The sequence below is a fragment of the Zalophus californianus genome, chromosome 16, assembly GCF_009762305.2.
Source record: "Zalophus californianus isolate mZalCal1 chromosome 16, mZalCal1.pri.v2, whole genome shotgun sequence".
Taxonomy (NCBI): domain Eukaryota; kingdom Metazoa; phylum Chordata; class Mammalia; order Carnivora; family Otariidae; genus Zalophus; species Zalophus californianus.
Window position 1 is genome coordinate 46,913,216 of NC_045610.1, and position 16,643 is coordinate 46,929,858.

The following is a 16,643-nucleotide window of genomic DNA, read 5'->3' on the forward strand; positions in this document are numbered from 1 at the left end:
ATGTATTTTGTGTATAATTTGTATATTCTGTTTTTATTTGAAAGAATACACTATATTAAGTCTAGTTGGTTAATTATGTTGTTCAAATTTATATCTCATAAAAACTTTTTTTCATCTGCTTGATCTTGTAGCTATTGACAAAGGTGTGTTAGTCTTCCATGTGATTATGGATTTGTCCATATCCTCTATTAGTTTTGTATATTTTTGCTTTATGTATTTTTAAGCTTTTAATTGGGTCCATTCATACTTAGAAGTATGATATTTTTTGTTGATTTGACTTTTCATTTCAAACATTTTAAAATTGTGAATAGATTTCTTGGTTGGTGCCTGTTTTCTTTCAGAATTTTTAGGAAGTCCATTGTCTTCTGCCATTCTTAATTTCTATTGAAAGTTATTTCTGTCTGTTGATTTTTGCTTATTTAAATTTTTTATTTTTTTCCTCTAGCTCTTTAAAGATTGATTTATGTTAGGAAATTCTTTGTTGTTATTATTTCAAATATTGGTTCTTTCTTATTTTCTCCTTTCTTCTGGGATTTCAGTGATATGTATGGTAGAACCTTTCAGTGGATTCCATATTCTCTCACATTTTTTTCAACCTTTATTTCTCAGTGCTTTGGTTTGGATATTTTTTGTTAGCCTCCATTTTAGTTCATGTTTATTCTGTTTAGTCTGCTGGAGGCACCAAGTACTGACAACACTTTTCAGAAATTTTGCTATGAAGAGTTAGGATATAGGAGCAGTAATTGGACCATGTGGGAATAAAGAGAGGGACTTGCTTATTTGTTTTTGGTTAGGACATACTACCATCTTTCTGTTATGATTGGAATGATTCAATAGGGAGAAAAAAATTAAAGCTGTGTGAGAAAGAAAAGGAAGATGGTCTTTGGCTAAAAGTCCCTGAGGAGGTGAGAGAGGACATAATCCAAAGCACAACTGGAAGAATTTTCCTTTTGATAGAAGTGGGACATAAAAAGGATAGGCACTCATTCATGTATATTAGTGGTCTTTGAGGTGAATTCTGGCTTGGTCAATGGAAAATGTGCACCTTCTGGAAGTTTCTAGACTCTTAAACTTTGGGGATGTGTGTGTTGGGCCTATGGGAAAGTTGTCCACGAATAGGAGAGTCAGGGAAAGGGTAGCCTGTATTTATAGCTACCCAATTCTTTATCTATGGTTACTTTATTCTATGGTGAGTACATTCTTTGTACCCTTATTGATATCTACCTTTATCTCTTAGGATACTCAAAGTATTATAGTATTTAAGTTAAATTAATTAGATGTTTTTGTCAAATTGTTAAAATTTCTGTACTATATATTTAAACACAGTTCCTGATAGTGCATTTAAAATTAATTATTAATAGTATTTTGAGTAGAAAATCAAGTTTTCTAATGTATTTTCCCGTATTTTTTCTTTTATAGTTTTTTTGAGTACTAGAACACCACAACCATGTTTCGGAATAGTCTCAAGATGCTTCTTACTGGAGGGAAATCGAGTCGTAAAAACAGATCAAGTGGTAAGTGACTATGTTACATTTATTCTGTGTGATATTTTAGAAAGGGAAGTTCTATTAGGGATCTGAATTGATGCTACAGCGTTATATATTTATTTATTAAATGGTTTATTTGATTTAGAAAAAAAGAAAGTTTACATTCCTCTAGGCTGTCATACTCTTTAATTAAGAGGTAAGAACACTTGAATACTTATCAAGAACAGTCAGATAAAGGAAAGTTTGTGGAGGAAACATATTTATTTAAAATACATGAGAGAGTAGTGCCTCTGTGCACTACTTATCAAAAACTTTCTAGACCTAAATTTACTTTTTGAATTAACATGTGAAATTATTTCAGTCCTAGGCACTCTTTGGGGAATGAGACTGTTAAAACAAACTATCCTCAGAGGGTTGTACAGGAAGTGAAATACAAATTTTAGATTTCTACAGTCATTAAAATAAAGTTTATAAAGGTTGGTTTAAGAATAAGGAGATAATTCTTAGGCTTTTAAGGTCAAAACAAACAAACTATATATACTCTTTTGGAGAAATGTTGATGAGAGATGTACTAAATATTTGTTTTCTGCTGGTGGGTTATAAATATTTATTCTTTTAATCTTTTCAGTTTCTCAATTTTTCTGCATCTTACAAGTTATTTTTTTGATAGTTTTGAGATTTGCCTTATAGTTCAGCATATGATCAATTTTGGTGAATGTTTTGGATTTCACCTGAAAATAATGTGGATTCTGAAATTATTGGGTGCAGTTTAGTTAATGGTGGTACTCAAATATTTTATCCTTTTTTATTTTAAAGAAATTATTTACTGAGAAAGATATGATTAAATCTCACACTAGGATTATTGAATTGTCTGTTTCTCCTTCTTGTTCCTGACAGTTTTTGCTTTATATATTTAGAGGCTATTTTATAAGATACATTGAAATTTAGAATTGCTTTATCTTCCTGGTGAATTTGACTGTTTCACCATAATGAGATGTCCTCTTTATTTCTAATAATGTCTTTTGTTTGAAAGCTGACTTTGTCTAATATTACTATAGCTACCCTAACTTTTTCTTGATTAGTGTTTGCATAGTATGATTTGTTCTATTCTTTTACTTTCAGCATTTCTATATGATTATACTGTTAATAGAATATATTGAGCTTTCTTCTTTTATTCATTCAGACAAGTTTTTTCTCTTAAGGGAGATGTTGGTTAATCCACATTAATTCAACCAATGATATATTTGGATTTAAATATAACATATTACAATGTATTTTCTAATTGTCCTGCCTGTTCTGTGTTCTTTTTCCTTTCTTGCTTTATTTTAGATTGATCAAAAACATTTTTTATTATTCCATAGCTCTTCTTTTTGACCTGGAAATTACATATTCTGGTAATTCTTTCTGTGGTTACCTTAAAGATTCAGTTATCAATTTAAGTTTGATGTCAATTGGTACTTTTACTTTCTTCTTGGACAGTGCAAGAGCATTAGATTCTTTTCACCTGCGTATGTATTTTAAACTCCACAAGACATTATTATTGTTTTATGTAGTCACCACTATTTAGGTTTACTTACATATTTGATCATTACATTGATTTTCTTTCCTTCCTTCCTCCCTCACTTTCTTCTAGATGGGATAACCTTTTTTTTTTTTGTCTGGAGAAGACTCTATCATTTCCTTCCTGTGGCAGATTTACTTATCTTTATGTGAAAATATCCTCATTTTGTCTTTATTTTTTGTAGGATATTTTTGCTGGGAGTAGAATTCTAGGTTGGCAGTTATCTTCTTTCAGCACTTTCAAATATAGTTCATTGTCTTCTGGCTCCTTGAATTATTTCTGGTGAGAAGTCAGTTGTTAGTCTGCTGCTTCCTTAAAGGTGATGTGTCTTTTTTCTCCTTTTTTTTAGTTTTCTAGGTTTATACTGATGTGCCTAGGAGTGGTTTTCTTTTTTCTTCCCTTTTTTTTTTTTTTTTAAATTATTGAAGTACAGTTGACATACAATGCTATATTAGTTTCAGGTATACAACCTACTCATTGCTCACCATGGTAAGTGTAGTCACCATCTGTTGCCATACAACATTATTACAGTATTACTGACTATATTCCCTATACTGTATTTTCTATCTCTGTGACTTATTTTATGTACCTCTTGATCTCCTTTACCTGTTTTGCCCATCCCCCAAACCCCTCCCTTTTGGCAGCCACCAGTTGGTTCTCTGTATTTGTGAATTTGTTTCTGTTTGTTTATTTGGTTGGTTGGTTTTGTCTTTTAGATTCCACATATCAGTGAAAACAAATAGTATTTTTCTTTCTCTGTCTGACTCATTTCACTTAGTATAATATCCTGTTCCATTTTCTTTTTTTTTAAGATTTTATTTATTTATTTGACAGAGAGTACACAAGCAGGGGGTAGTGGCAGAGGAAGAGGGAGAAAGCAGGCTCCTCACTGAGCAGGGAGCCCGATGCGGGGCTTAATCCCAGGTCTCCAGGATCATGACCTGAGCCGAAGGCAGACACTTAACTGACTGAGCCACTCAGGCGACACTTTTAGTGTGTATTTCTTAAGGACAAGGAGATTCTTTTACATAACCACAGTATAGTTATCAATCTCAAACAGATTAACATTGATATAATGCTTTTATCTAATCTACCATTTTCCAAATTTTGTCAATTACCCAGTAATTTCCTTTGTGGAATTTTCCCCTTTGTTTCCAAGATCTCATCAGGATAAGGCATTGCATTACTTGTCATATCTTTTTACTCTCATTCAATTTGAAGTAGTTTCTCTGCCTTTTTAGACAGTTTTGTAGAATAAAGTCTCTCTCTCCCTTTGAAAATAAGCAGAATGCCCCTAATTTTGTGTTTTTGTTTTTTTTTTATGATTAGATGCAGGGTATGTATCTCTGGTCTGAATGTTACCTAAATGCATGGTTTTTCTTTGTGGGGCATCACAACCAGAAGCAGACAGTGTCTCTCTGTCATTCATTAGTGATTCTGATGACCAATCAAGGTATTCTCCAGGTTTTTCTGCTATATGGATACTGATTTTCCCCTTTCAACTTAAAAACAATTGACAGATGCACACCATTTTATTCTTTATATGGTTTCCAGTTCTTTGTCAGCATTCTCAGTCTTGTCTCTTATCTCCCCAAATGTAGTAAATATGTATATTTTTAAATTTTTTTATAAAGATTTTTATTTATTGAGAGAGAGAGAATGGTAGAGAGAGAGCATGAGAGGGAAGAAGGTCAGAGGGAGAAGCAGACTCCCCGCTGAGCAGGGAGCCTGATGCCGGACTCGATCCCGGGACTCCAGGATCATGACCTGAGCCGAAAGCAGTCGCTTAACCGACTGAGCCACCCAGGCGCCCAGTAAATATATATATATATATCTATGTTTATCTAAAAATCTGTGTCTGATAACTAAATATGTCTGTTTTTGTTGTCTTTTTCTTGGTTCTTACTAATGTTATTTCGTTTCCTCCTGCGTCTAGTTAATTTTTTGGAGTAAGCATTTTATTTTGGATGAAATTTAGATTAAAAAAAGATTTTATTTATTTATTTGACAGAGAGAGAGAGAGATAGAGAGAGAGAGCACAAATGGGGAGAGCAGCAGGCAGAGGGAGAGGGAGAGGCAGGCTCCCTGCCAAAGCAAGGAGCCTGATGCGGGGCTCGATCCGAGGACCCTAGGATCCTGACCTGAGCCAAAGGCAGATGCTTAACTGACTGAGCCACCCAGGCACCCCTGGATTAAATTTAGATTTAAAGAAAAGTTACAAAGATAGTACAGCTAATTCTCCTACACCTCTTACCCACTTTTATCCATTGTTGCATTTTTTTTATTGTGGTCCATTTGTCTGAACTAAGAAACCAACGTTGGTACACTACTGTTTATTAACCTCCAGATTTTTATTTGGATTTCATTAGTTTTTCCATTCATGTCCTCATTCTGCTTCAGAATCCAATCCAGAGAACTACATTGCATTTAGTTATTTTGTCTCCCCAGACTGAGTTTGGCAGAAGACAATAATTGACATCATTCCACTGGTCACTTTTTGATTACACACACACACACTCATATGTATCAGAGATCCAAGCTGCTTCCAGATTTGACATTTAAAGAAATGGTTTGTCCAAAATTTGTTTTGTGGCCTAGAGAACCATGATTTTCTTAGACACCTTTAGCTGTTCACTTTTGACACCAGCACCAGCATTTTCTCTCACTTCACAACTACTATCTCATATGAGATAACTATAGAAATCAATAAAGCCTTAATAGGATGCAGTTGTGGATAGTCTTTTTGCCCTGAGTACCAGATAAGTAACTTATATATACATACTACTCTTATTAAAGGTAGGCATCCTATTTTCACTTTAGCGAAATTACAAATTATTATATGCTAGGCTTCTGAGTAGTACTGCTCTGGTAGAGATATTAGTAAATTCATACATGTCAAGGTTCTACTGTAGTAGTAAAGCTAATTCCTTTGATTTACTAGGTATTTCATTATGTCAGTAATGATTTTGGGGGGTCTTATTTTAGTATTTATTCTCCATGGTTTTTCATGTAAAATGTTTATAATTTAGAGTAGTTATAAGTTAGTTATAAAAATAGTGCTTTGTATTCTGTATGAAAAGAACCCTATTGTAGAGAAGCAGTACTTTTCTTCAAACGTACTCCAAGGCAGGAAATTCTAGAGCAAGAATAAATTTTATATTTAAAAAAAAGTGTGCTTATGGAATGACATCATTAGTGTTTTCATCATTACTTTTTTTAATTGTTAACAAATAATTGGGTGGACTTTATTCTTTATATTAACTTTTGTTCATAGCTTATTTTTAGATTAATAAGGTGAGTTTTCTCATAGGCATAATTATTGTTTTGTATTAGAAAACCAACTTAGTATTAGTTTAAAAAGAATTTGTAATAAAGGGAATTTGTTATAATTTGTCTTTTAAATAGTTGATCTGAACTTTTGTGTAGGCCACTGGATAAATATTTCATAGAAATAGATTTTATATCATATAATAACAAATGAATTTTCTCAGGCAATGTTTTTTCCCAAGGATGTGTGAATATCAGCTTTGAATTTTATAACTTAATTCATATTTTCCATGTAAGAATTGTTTTTGATGCATGTGGGACTAGGTACTCCTAAGTTTTTATGAAAAAACAATTATATGACTCTCTTGAATTATGAGTTATAAAGGAAATCTTTGTGTTTCTATGCTGTTTAAAAGTTCTGTGTTTATATCTTTTCTTAACTTTGTCTTAACCTTATTACTTAAAATCATGCAAGTAATTAGTAAAAGTTAAAATATGCTTCTTTGATATATGCCAGTGCTATTGCTTGGTATCACTGTAATGGTAAACCATCATTCAAGTATGAGCAGGAAAAATAACTGCTAACTTCAGATATTCAAGGACTCAGAAAGTGTAGTACCCCAAGTGTAACAAAGCTGTTGGGAGAAACAAACTTGAGGCTGTCTCCCAGCAAAGTAAAAAATAAATGTGAAGAAGGCAGGAGGTATAGAAAGAAAAGTAAGTCAAAGTAAGTGAGTAAAACTTAGAGTTAAATACAAATAATCACCAGGGATGCCTGGGTGGCTCAGTTGGTTAAGCATCTGCCTTCGGCTAAGTCGTGATCTCTGGGTCCTGGGATCGAGCCCCGTGTTGGGCTCTCCTGCTCAGCAGGGAGTCTGCTTCTCCCTCTCTCTCTGCTCTCCACACCCCCGCTCGTGCTCTCTCTCTCTCTCTCAAATAAATAAATAAAATATTTAATAAATAATCACTGATAATGTACTACAACAAGTAGACTTTATGTCAGGAATGCAAAAATGTTGGCATATCAGAAAATCAACAGAAGTTTTTAACTTAGAAAAAATTTTAGGGGTGCCTGTGTGGCTCAGTCAGTTAAGCGTCTGCCTTCAGCTCAGGTCATGATCCCAGAGTCCCAGAATCCAGCCCCATGTCTGGCTCCCCACTCAGCGGGGAGTCTGCTTCTCCCTTTGCCTCTACCCCCTCTGCTCGTGCTCTCTGTCTCTCAAACAAATAAAATCTTTAAGAAAAAAATTTAAAAACCGTATTGTATCATTATATCCTGAAATAGCATTTTATGAAACTGAGCAGTCATTAAAAACATCATCAAATAGAAAAAACGTACTTTAAATATAATAAAGACTAGTCACCAAATCCAACATCTAAGCATTATATTGAACAAAGAAATATAGCAGCCACTTCTATTAAAACAGAAATGTGATAATGATATCTCCTGTTACCACTTTTTTTCACAGTTGTTTGGAAAGTTCTAGTATACAATAAAGACACGAAGATAAAATTACTAGTATAAATATTGGAAAAGAAAAGACAGTGTCATCTTTATATTAGAAGCATTTGCTATTGGTAGTTTTTTCCTTTTTCTCCCCCCCCTTTTTTGTCCGTAAACCGTTGAAGTTAGTTAAAATCTTCATTGCTCTATGAATAGTGAATGTTCATAATAAACTATAAAGAAATATATACAATAGTATTTAATGCAAATATACTGTAAAAATATCTTTTCCCTTCCAGGGACAGCATGTTTTATTTCACTGATAAACCGTGAAATTACAACCTAAGTTTTTCAAGGATTTTTACCTTTTCTGTAATGTGTTCTAACAAAATTTGGTTAAAAAATACAGTCCCATTTAATAAGAGGACAGCATTTTACTTGTTTAATTTAGGGCTGTAAAATCTTTTGTAATACAACCTAACCCTGTCATATTTTTGTTCTTTACTATTTGCCTTTCTGTTTCTCTGCCCATCAATTTGTTCAATTTGTGATTGGCTGTTGAGATACTCTTATGAAATTCGTTTGTCCTTGCCAATTAAGATAGGTTGGCATGGAACTTGAGGTGAAAAGTCATTAGAGGAAGTGAGAGAATGTGGTCATATAATAGAGAATAAGGATTCTTACTTGGGTGGTAGAGGACAGGGAGCTATAAAAATTAATGTGCCCGGAGAATGAAAAAAGTGGTGAGCAACCTTGAAATTGCATCTTGAAACAGGTCTGATTTGACTGGTTTTGTTTATATTTCTGATATTTGTAGCAGTTCAGAATTAAGGACACTTCTCACCAGATAGACACATACACTCACACTCATGTTTTCACATTGATTCTCAGTTTAGTTTTCATCCTCTTTTTTCAAAGTTGTTTTAGAGTTGTGCTAACTTCACAAGATGAATTGTCATGGATTTCGTCTTTCGCTGTGTGTTATGTATCATATAAATTATTTATTCCTTGTAAGGTTAGTAGAACTCATACATAAAAATGGCTGGCCACATATGTTCCTTGTTCTTTTTTCCCCTGCTTCCTGTCTTTTTTAAGATTTATGAAATTTTTTTTTTGAAAAAATTTTTTATATTCTATCCATTTTCTTGGTATTTTAGCTATATCTTCTTGGAATTTTTTTAAAGAGATTACACAAGGGATTACAGCATGCATCTTTAACTTTATATGGTTTAACTTGAATTTTTATTTTACTACTTTGTTAGCACTGTAATGACCTTATGATATTTAATTCTCTTTATATCCCAGTCTTTGTTATCTTATATTTTACAAAATGGAGTTTTATCTTGGATTCTTCTTCACCCTGCAGAATTTCCTTTGCTTTTCTTGAAGCGTAGGTCTGCCGGCAGTGAATTATCTCAGTTCTTGTTTTCCCATGATGTTTTTATTTTACCTTCATTTTTGAAGCTTATTTTCCCTAGGTATGAAATTTTAGATTGGTAATTTTTTTCTTTCAACACTTTAAAGATGTTATTCTATTATCTTTTGACTCTTATTGTTTCTGATGGAAGGTCAGCCATCATTTGTGTTGTTTCTCCTCGCCCCCTCCCCCCAAAAAACTTGGAATGTAATGTGACTTATTATTTAATTTGGTCTGTTTGCTTTAATTTTTTTTTCTTCATTTTGGCTCTTAGCACTGGGCTATGATATTGCCTAGGGATATGGCTTTCTTTCTGTTATCTTTTTCGGATTTCAGAGAGCTTTAGTTTATGTGTTGATGTCTCATCAATTGTGGAAAACCTTAGCCATTATTTCTTAAAGTATTTCTTTTTTTTTTTTTCCATCTGTGTTTTGGAACTTTAGTTTCTATATATTAGATTCTTTGATGTTATCCCTCATGAATATGGAACTGTGTTCTTTTTGTTTTTGGAGTTTTTTTTTTTTTTTCCTCTTTGGTTAATTTATGTTGGCCTGTTTTCATGTTTTTTGATACTTTCTTCTCCTGTGTCCAGTCAGCCTTTAAGCCCCGTTAGTTAATTCTAACTTAGATAGCATTTTTCAGTTATAGAATGTTCATTTGGCTCTTTTAAAGATAATTACATTTCTCTACTGAAATTTTCAACCCATTTTTTTGTTTTGTTTTTAACCTCTTTTTTCTTAACTTATACATAATAGCTCAAAATAATAGCTTAATAGCTGATGTCTCTGCTAAGACATGGAGGTCATATGTGCATCTGCTTCTATTAATTATTTTGCCACTTGGTTATGGATCATATTTTCCCACTTCTTCATACATCTCAACATCTTTCTTTTGTTTATCAGACATTGTATTTAAAAGAACTATAGTGTCTGGAGTAAATAATATTTTTCTCCAGGGAAGGAAAGCCTTTTCTTATGTAAGGCGTATGTGATGAGAGTCTGATCTTTTGGATTTGATGGACTGTTGAAGTGGATAAGGGCTAGGTGATAGTTTAGTTTGTTTCAATTCACATTTATTCCATATATCTAGGGTGAGATCTCTTCTTTGTGTTTGTCAGTCCTCACCCTTTAGCAGGACTCTGGCTAATTCCACCTGATTATGAGGTTGTCACCAACTCTGCTGTCAGGCTTTTAGTCCTCCATGTTGTTGCCACCATGAACTTGATAGAAATCCTATGTGGAGAATCACTGGGCATGGACACCTAGCTTTGAATATAGGATTCCTTCATCTTCTCTATCAGGAGCTGGTGAACTGTGGCCTACAGGCTAAATCTGGCCTACCACCTGTTTTTGTAAATAAAATTTTATTGAGACATAGCCATACTCACTTGCTTATGTTTTGTCTGTGTCTGCTTTCATGTTACAAGAGCAGAATTCTGTAGTTATAACAGAGACTAAAATGTTTAATATTGGGGCACCTGGGTGGCTCAGTGGGTTGGGTGTCTGCCTTTGGCTCATGTCATGATCCTGGAGTCCCAGGATTGAGCCCCCTGTCAGGCTCCCTGCTCAGTGGGGATTCTGCTTCTCCCTCCCCCTGCTCCTCTCTCTCTCTCTCTCTCTCTCAAATAAATAAATAAATAAAATGTTTAATATCTGGCTCATCAGAGAAAAATTTGCTAGCCCCTGTTTTATACCATCAAGCCAGTTCACACAATAGATAAAAATTTTGCTAATTTCTCTTTATCACACTGGAATCTCTGCCTGTAGCAGACCAGTCTTCCTCCTACTACTCATGCGTTGATTTTGTAAGTGACCATAGCAATCTTAAATAAACTTCATCAGATCATATCACCCCTAATCTTAGAACCCTACAATCGGTCTCAGTAGATCTTAGAATAAAGTTAAAAGTCTTTCACTAAGCTTATAGAGCCCTGGGTAATATAAACACCGCTTAATCCCCAACCTTCTTCTTTTTTTTTTAAATAGACTTTAAGAGGGCGCCTGGGTTGCTCAGTTGGTTGAGCATCTGACTCTTGATTTTGGCTTAGGTCATGATTTGGGGTTGTGAGATTGAGCCTTATGTGGGGTTCCATGCTCAGGTCAGCATGGGGTCTGCTTGGGATTCTCTTTTTCCCTCTCCCTCCACCCCTCCCCCTGCTTGTGCATGTGCACGCTCTAAATAAATAAATAAATACAATCTTAAAAAAAAATAGACTTTAGGGGCACCTGGGAGGTGCAGTTGGTTAAGTGTCCAACTCCTGGTTTCAGCTCAGGTAGTGATATCAGGGTTGTGAGATTTGAGCCCTGCATTAGGCTCAGTGCTCAGAGCGGAGTCTGCTTGAGAATCTCTTTCCCTCTGCCCCTTCTGCTTGTGCTCTCCTTCTTTCTCTAAAATAAATAAATAAATCTTTAAAAAAAAGTAAAATAGACCTTATTTTTTAGATCACTTTTAGGTTCATGGCAAAATGAGGGGAAAATACAAGGGCGCCTGGGTGGCTCAGTCGTTAAGCATCTGCCTTCAGCTCAGGTCATGGTCCCAGGGTCCTGGGATCGAGCCCCACATCGGGCTCCCTGCTCCGCGGGAAGCCTGCTTCTCCCCTCCCACTCCTCTCTCGCTGTGTCTCTCTCTGTCAAATAAATAAAATCTTAAAAAAAAAAATGAGGGGAAAATACAGAGATTTCCCACATACCTCTGCTGCCACACATGCGTATAATACTCACTGGTTTCTCCTCTCAGTCTTCTCACTGGTCTTCCTTTTCGCCCCCTACCATGTTCAGACTCCATCTCATTACCATTTGTGTCCTGAGAGTAGATACCATTTTTTGAGATATTTTACTTTGTTTGGTTTGCGTTATGGTCACTCTTTCTTGTAAGTGTAAGCCCTACAAGTTTACTGACTGTTTTCCAGCATCTAGAATATGCCTAGAAATTAGTAGATCTATAAATATTTGCTGAATGAATGAACAAATATACTGTTTTCTCTGACTCACTATCATCTGTCCTCACTCTCATCCGGCTGCCATAGTAATTTTTTTAGCTAAAAAATTCTTAGCTTGACAGGACCTGACCTCACCTAACTTCTCAAGCCTTACTCCTTGTAATTCTTATTTCTTTTCCCTGTAATTCTTATTAAGAAACTTTCTACTTTTTCTAAATCAGACTTCATAATGCTTTTTATTATTAATGTTGTACCCCTTTGATCATGACATTCACTCTGGAATAAACTTGCCACTTCGAGTTACCTCTTAAATCCTATCTAATTAATCATTAAAGTCCAGCTTATGTCTTATTTTGGTTCACAGTTATCAGTCTTTTGTCTCATGTGCTATAGTGCTTATTGCCTGTATTCCTAATATGAAACTTGTATTGTTTATGAACTTTCTAGAAATGTTTTCCTGATACAGATAGTTTAACTATCTTAAGGGTAAGGGACGTACACTTCTTTCTGTCCTCCCATCAGTTCAGACTGTCACTGTATTTATATATATATCCATATTTCATTGAATGTGAATATAAGAGGTCATGTACTATGGTAAGCACTGTGAATTGTGTAAGATTGATGAATCACAGACATGTACTTCTGAAACAAATAATACATTATATGTTAAAAAAAAAGATAGTAGGAAGGGAAAAATGAAGGGGGGGAAATGGGAGGGGGAGACGAACCACGAGAGACTGTGGACTCTGAGAAACAAACTGAGTTATAGAGGGGCGGGGGGTGGGGGGGAATGGGTTAGCCTGGTGGTGGGTATTAAAGAGGGCACATATTGAATGAAGCACTGGGTGTTATATGCAAACAGTATATCATGAAACACTACATCAAAATAAATAAATAACGTAAAAAAAATAAGAGGTTATGTAAAGTTATTGTCTTTGATGAAGCATGTATTGAGCAACTGGTACCTTACATTTGCATACGTTCTGTTTCACAAAGGCAGATGACTTTAACATATATTACCTCATTTAATCTTAATAGCAAATACCATGTCAGTTTACAGATGAGAGAAAAAAGACTTGCTCAAGATAAAAAGACTTTCTCAAGTGTCTACAGCTAGTAGACAGCCGTAGTAGAAACTTGAATTTTCATTCTTCATATATTGCTGTCACTGAATAAATGAGACAGTTAGTAATGGAATTAAGTCTAAACCGAGATCTGAAAATTTTATCTTTTCTTTGAAGTAGCAAGTTGGATGTTAAGAGATCTTAAATTGCTAAGGATTATGTCAAAGCAACAAATAGGCAAGAGTTTAGTGGCTTCTTGTGGTAATTGAGTTTTTTTTTTTTTTAAGTTGTGTGCATTTTTCCTCTGATTTTTTTCCCCTTATTTTTCATGGAAACGTGTTAAAAATGGGTACCAGTTATATGCTGTGATTTGACTGTCATTTTATTATATGTTTATTATTTGAAAAATTGCCTTAAATGTAAACTAATATTAACATCTCTCCATGGCTTTCCTGATCATTTTATTATATTATTATTATTATTATTATTATTATTATTATTTTAGAGAGAGAGAGTGTGAGTGGGGGGTGGAGGGGCAAAGGGAGAGGGAGAGGGAGAGAGAGAGAGAATATTAAGCCGGTTTCATGCTCAGCGTGGAGCCCAGTGCGGGGCTCTTCACAACCTTGAGATCACGATCTGAGCCAAAATCAAGTGTCAGATGCTTAACCAACTGAGCCACCCAGGTGCCCCTGCCTTTCCTGATTATTAAATGTACAGTAATACAGTTGATGTTAATTAAAAACAATTTTTTCATGCAGCAGAATATTGGTCTCAATCGTTTTTCTGCCCATATATTCCTGTAATATTTACTGAAAATATTAGGGATTCTTAACTAGAGTGGCAAATATAAAGATTAGAATTAGATGAGTTAAGTTGGATAATGCTTCTCTTCCAGTTGTGGATGTTTTCTCCTGTTCTTACTGGCTTAAGGTAGAGTATTTGGGAATGGTCAAGTGGGGAGTTGGCAGAATGGAATGACAAATAGTGAAGGCCATAATGAGAAATTACAACAAGGAGGTGCCCCATACCCCTTCTTTATGTCCCCCTTTCATATTTTGTCTCTGTTGTAATTATCACTATCTTATTGTATATCTTGTTACTCTGTTTTATTATCTGTCTTTCCTACTGGAAAACAAGTTTCATGACAACTTCATTCTCTTTTCCACTGCTGTATCCTTAGCACAGCCCTGGCACCTAATAAGCACTCAGTAGTACTTGTTTTATGCATTAATAACATTTGTAGGAAGTTAACTCTGGGATCAGTTCGTAAAATGGACTGCAGTGAGGAGATACTAGTTAAGAGACAATGAAAAGAGTAAAGAAGTGACAGTAGGACCAATGAGGTTATACAAGGAAGACATTTTTGAGGTAAAATATGAAGGACTTGATTACTAGAATATCTGGGAAAGGAAAAGAATGAGCAGAAATAATTTGATCTGAAATTTCTGGTTAGAGAGACTAGCTAACTAGTGACATTGCATCATTTTGGGCCCATATTATATGCACAGTGATCATATATTAAATGAATAACTATCCAGAGATAAGTTTTTACCTTTTGCATAGAATTTTGCTTTTCTTTTTTTTTTTTTTAAGATTTTATTTATTTATTTGACAGATAAGGACATAGCGAGAGAGGGAATACAAGCGGGGGTAGTGGGAGAGGGAGAAGCAGGCCTCCCGCCAAGCAGGGAGCCTGATGGGGGGCTCGATCCCAGGACCCCGGGACCATGACCTGAGCCAAAGGCAGACGCTTATCGACTGAGCCACCCCACCCAGGCAACCCTAGAATTTTGCTTTTAAATGTAATTTATTTAACTCCATAGTTTATATCCATTCTTCTGGGTTCCTTTGTAGTTTACCCTTATTTGAGCTTTGGGATTATGCTTCCCCTGGGCTTTAAGACAAATTAATGTTACAAGCCCTTTTAGCCCTGCACTGCAGTACATCAGCCCAAAAATTTGTTTCCAAGGTTGTCTGCTTTCACAGTTTTCTGTTTCCATCCTTGTTGCTGAAGAAGGAAGTGAGAGAAAGCTATGTAGGATTTTTGCTGTCAGCAGAATTCCTTTTGTGACTAATTCTTTCCAATTTAAGGGACATTGTTTTTATTCTTGTAATTAGTTTGTGCCTATCCTCCAGGTGCCCATTCTTTGCCTATTGCACAAGATGCTTGAAATTTAAAATACTGATTGAAGTTCCTCTGATGAAGCTGTCTTCAGTTACTAATCCAATCATATATTTTAAATAACAGAATTTTAAAAGATTAAATCATTTAAACTGGTTTAATTTGGACACTCTCCTGCAGATCAGTTACTTTAAAAAGCCAAGTATATTTCAGATATGCCACTTACAATCCTACATTCATAAATCAGAATGTGCAATGAAGAAAAATAAATATTTAGGAAATGGATTCTAATTTCTGATTTAAAATAGTGTTAAAACATATAATTTTCTTTTTAATGCTTTTTTTATATAACATATTTTGATATATAGTAATGCTTTCCCCAAGTTAAAAATGGTAAATTATTTTAACACTGTCAAATTTTTCATCTAAGTACATCTAGTTTTTTGTTTTCTTAGAAAACTTTAATTATTTCATGTAAAACCCTCTAGATTATAGATTGCTGCTTTTGCAAGTTTGTAATACTCAATACTACCTCATGGTTTCCTCATATGTAATAGAATCATGCTTATTTGTGGTATGTGGTAGGTTTTTTGGGGGGGGAGGGGCAGAAAGAGAGGGTGAGAGGGCATTTTAAGCAGGCTCCACACCCAGCATGGAGCCAGCTGCATGGCTCAATCCCATGATCCCCCGAGATCGTGGCCTGAGCTGAAACCAGGAGTCCAACTCTTAACTGACTGAGCCACCCAGGTACCCCTGTATGGCAGTTTTAATGAAAATACATACATGTACTCATGATAGTAAAAGGTTAATGATAGAGCCATGAAATGTGTGAGATGCTGAAAGGAGAAAGTAATCTTTTAAAAATTGCTAGGGGGTGGCTTTCATAGACTCTTGTCCTCAAGGATCTCTGGAATATAGTTCTGTAAATCGGGAACATCTTTAGTATAAGTTGTATGTCTTTAAACAAACTCAATAATTGGGGCTCCTGGGTCACTCAGTCTCGGTTAAATATCCAACTCTTGGTTTTGGCTCAGGTCATGATCTTGGGGTTATGGGATTGAGCCCAGTGTTGGGCTCCATGCTCAGTGCAGTCTGCTTGAGATTCTCTCCCTCTCTGTCCCTCTGCCCCTCCTCCCACTTGTGTGTGGGCACACATGCGCCTGTCTCTTTCTCTCTCAAATAAATAAATGAATAAATAATAAAAGAATCTCAGTAACCAGAAATTTAACATCATAAATGTGTTCTGCAACCTCCCCTCCCCATTTTCATAGATTTCTTATATTCAGGTTTTATTTGACTTCCTGGAGAAAATAGGTTAACTTAATTTTTTCCAGATTCAGAGT

At 35.0% G+C, this 16,643-nt stretch overlaps 1 protein-coding gene across 6 annotated transcripts in view; it reads left to right on the forward strand.

Moving 5' to 3' along the window:
* Window positions 1-16,643, forward strand: part of TANC2 (tetratricopeptide repeat, ankyrin repeat and coiled-coil containing 2) — a 353,239-nt gene that overhangs the window by 59,459 nt on the left and 277,137 nt on the right. For 5 of the 6 annotated variants that reach the window (XM_027624902.2, XM_027624912.2, XM_027624909.1 and 2 more), the window contains exon 2: window positions 1,420-1,514. The exons of the other annotated variant lie outside the window; for it this stretch is intronic. In XM_027624902.2, the coding sequence (XP_027480703.1) occupies window positions 1,448-1,514 (67 nt within the window). In that variant the 5' untranslated portion in view covers window positions 1,420-1,447. The remainder of the gene's footprint in view (window positions 1-1,419; window positions 1,515-16,643) is intronic. 6 annotated transcript variants of the gene reach the window in all.